Source organism: Hyperolius riggenbachi, chromosome 6, assembly GCF_040937935.1.
Source record: "Hyperolius riggenbachi isolate aHypRig1 chromosome 6, aHypRig1.pri, whole genome shotgun sequence".
In the NCBI taxonomy this organism is placed as follows: Eukaryota; Metazoa; Chordata; class Amphibia; order Anura; family Hyperoliidae; genus Hyperolius; species Hyperolius riggenbachi.
The window spans coordinates 391,578,504-391,580,845 of NC_090651.1; the positions used below are offsets into that span (position 1 = coordinate 391,578,504).

Consider the following 2,342-nt stretch of genomic DNA (forward strand, 5'->3'; position numbering starts at 1 on the left):
TTCTCTGCTGCTCTCCAACATAGTAAATCAGGGCCTAAGGGTAAATACCCACATGCAATTTGAATTGGCCAATCACTGACCAATTTTACCCCCTCCATTAAGTATGAGGGCCAGCAGATTTTGAATTCTATGAGCAGATTGTACAGATAGTCTCTCACACTAAATGGAGGGGGTAAAACTGGCCAATCAAAAACTGGATGTGTGTACGAGGCTAAACTCTCGAGTTCTTCCCATTGGTCAATGCCAAGTGAGTTGTAATAATAAAACCATCATTGTTACTGACGTGTTTATACATCTTTATACGTTCTCTTTTTATTCTCAGAGTTTTGAAAAAGATGGAAGAAACCACAGAGGACTTCATGTATTTATTAAATGCCACCGAGGACACCACTCAGTATTTCCTCCCAGAGGAGTCTATAGATCCAAATGTCTTTCAGGCTGTAAAAAGTATGAATATTCTTATTTACAGCATGACTTTCATCCTAGGAACCCTTGGGAATGGACTGGTCATCTGGATTGCAGGGTTCAAAATGCACAAAACAGTCAATATCATCTGGTTCCTCAACTTGGCCATCGCTGATTTCATCTTTAACATCTTATTCCCACTCCAGATAACGGAATGGGTCTTGGATGGTCACTGGCCTTTTGGCCAAATTATGTGCAAGGTCATATTCACTGCTCTGTTCCTCAACATGTCTGTTAGTACTTCCTTTCTTATGATCATCAGTATTGATCGTTGTACATCTGTTATGTGCCCAGTGTGGTCCAAAAATCATAGGACTCTCAAGCTAGCTTCATCGGTCTCTTTTTGCGTCTGGACAGCATGCCTTATACTCAGTTCTCCTTATCTTGCCTTCTTCACTATCGATCATGATGAAGATGATGGCATCTCCTACTGCATTCCGGCCTACTCCAGTGACTATCATACTGACCAGTTCCGGGACCAAGCCATGTTCATTGCCAGATTTACCTTCATGTTCTTCATCCCTTTTACCATCATATTAATATGCTACAGCCTCATCACACATAGGTTGAGAAGAAACAGGAATCTTTCAGGATCCAGCCGACCCTTGAAAGTTATTGCAGCCATTGTGCTTAGCTTTTTCTGTCTATGGTTTCCCTTCCATTTCTGGCCTTTCCTCGATCATATGAACATAGGAATAAGTGACAATATAAACTTCATTGTATTCCACGTTGTTTATGCCTTGGGTTTCTGTAACAGCTGTGTAAATCCACTAGTGTATGCTTTCGTCGGGAGGGATTTTAAGAAGAGCTTACTGAAATCCTTCCCATTTCTCTTGGAAAGCACATTCCAAGAAAAGTGTGAAAACGAGATCCAGCGTGATCAAACCATGTCCGAGATCCAGCGTGATCAAACCATGATAGAGACAGAGATGGAGACCTATAACTGAAAGTGCACTCTGCAAATAAAGCCTTGATAGACATGATGCTGCCACTGCAGGTTCCAGAGGACCTACGAGCTGTTATACTCAGTGGAGCTCTATCAGTAGTAAGGCCTTCCTTACACACAGCTAGATGCTGCTGAACATGATCGTTTAGCTAGAGCTGAGCTGAACATGATCATTTAGCTAGAGCTGAGCTGAACATGATCGTTTAGCTAGAGCTGAGCTGAACATGATCGTTTCGTGAGCATTGATTGTTTAGCTAGAGCTGAGCTGAACATGATCGTTTAGCTAGAGCTGAGCTGAACATGATCGTTTAGCTAGAGCTGAGCTGAACATGATCGTTTAGCTAGAGCTGAGCTGAACATGATCGTTTAGCTAGAGCTGAGCTGAACATGATCGTTTAGCTAGAGCTGAGCTGAACATGATCGTTTAGCTAGAGCTGAGCTGAACATGATTGTTTAGCTAGAGCATTGATTGTTTAGCCAGAGCTGAGCTGAACATGATCGTTTCGTGAGCATTGATCGTTTAGCTAGAGCTGAGCTGAACCTGACGAGGCTGAGAGGAGATACACAGATCACCCGGAGAGCACTAAACTCATATCGAATGCCTTTGTAATGAATAGTTCCCCACTTTCTCTGAATTTTGGCAAATGATTCATCAGAACATGAAGATGTTACTATTACTGAGTGTACAAAAGATACTGAAATGGTCTCTGGTCTCTCCTAGTTGTGGAATTGTCACAGCATCGGCCTTTTGGGCTTTTCTCCTTCTTTTCAGTAAATTCTCCCTTATCCATTGAGAAATTACAGCTGTCATTAATAGTGTTAAAGGAAACTTAAACTGAGAGGGATATGGATGTTTCTTGTTAAACAATACCAGTTGCCTGGCAGTCCTGCTGATCTCTTTGGCTGCAGTAGTGGTTGAATCACACACCTG

General features: G+C 42.1%; 1 protein-coding gene across 1 annotated transcript; it reads left to right on the top strand.

Moving 5' to 3' along the window:
- The first annotated feature begins 335 nt into the window (after window positions 1-335).
- Window positions 336-1,412, top strand: LOC137522322 (formyl peptide receptor-related sequence 4-like). Its single transcript, XM_068242353.1, has one exon. The coding sequence runs from the start codon at window positions 336-338 to the stop codon at window positions 1,410-1,412; it is 1,077 nt and encodes a 358-aa protein (XP_068098454.1).
- The last annotated feature ends 930 nt before the right edge of the window (window positions 1,413-2,342 follow it).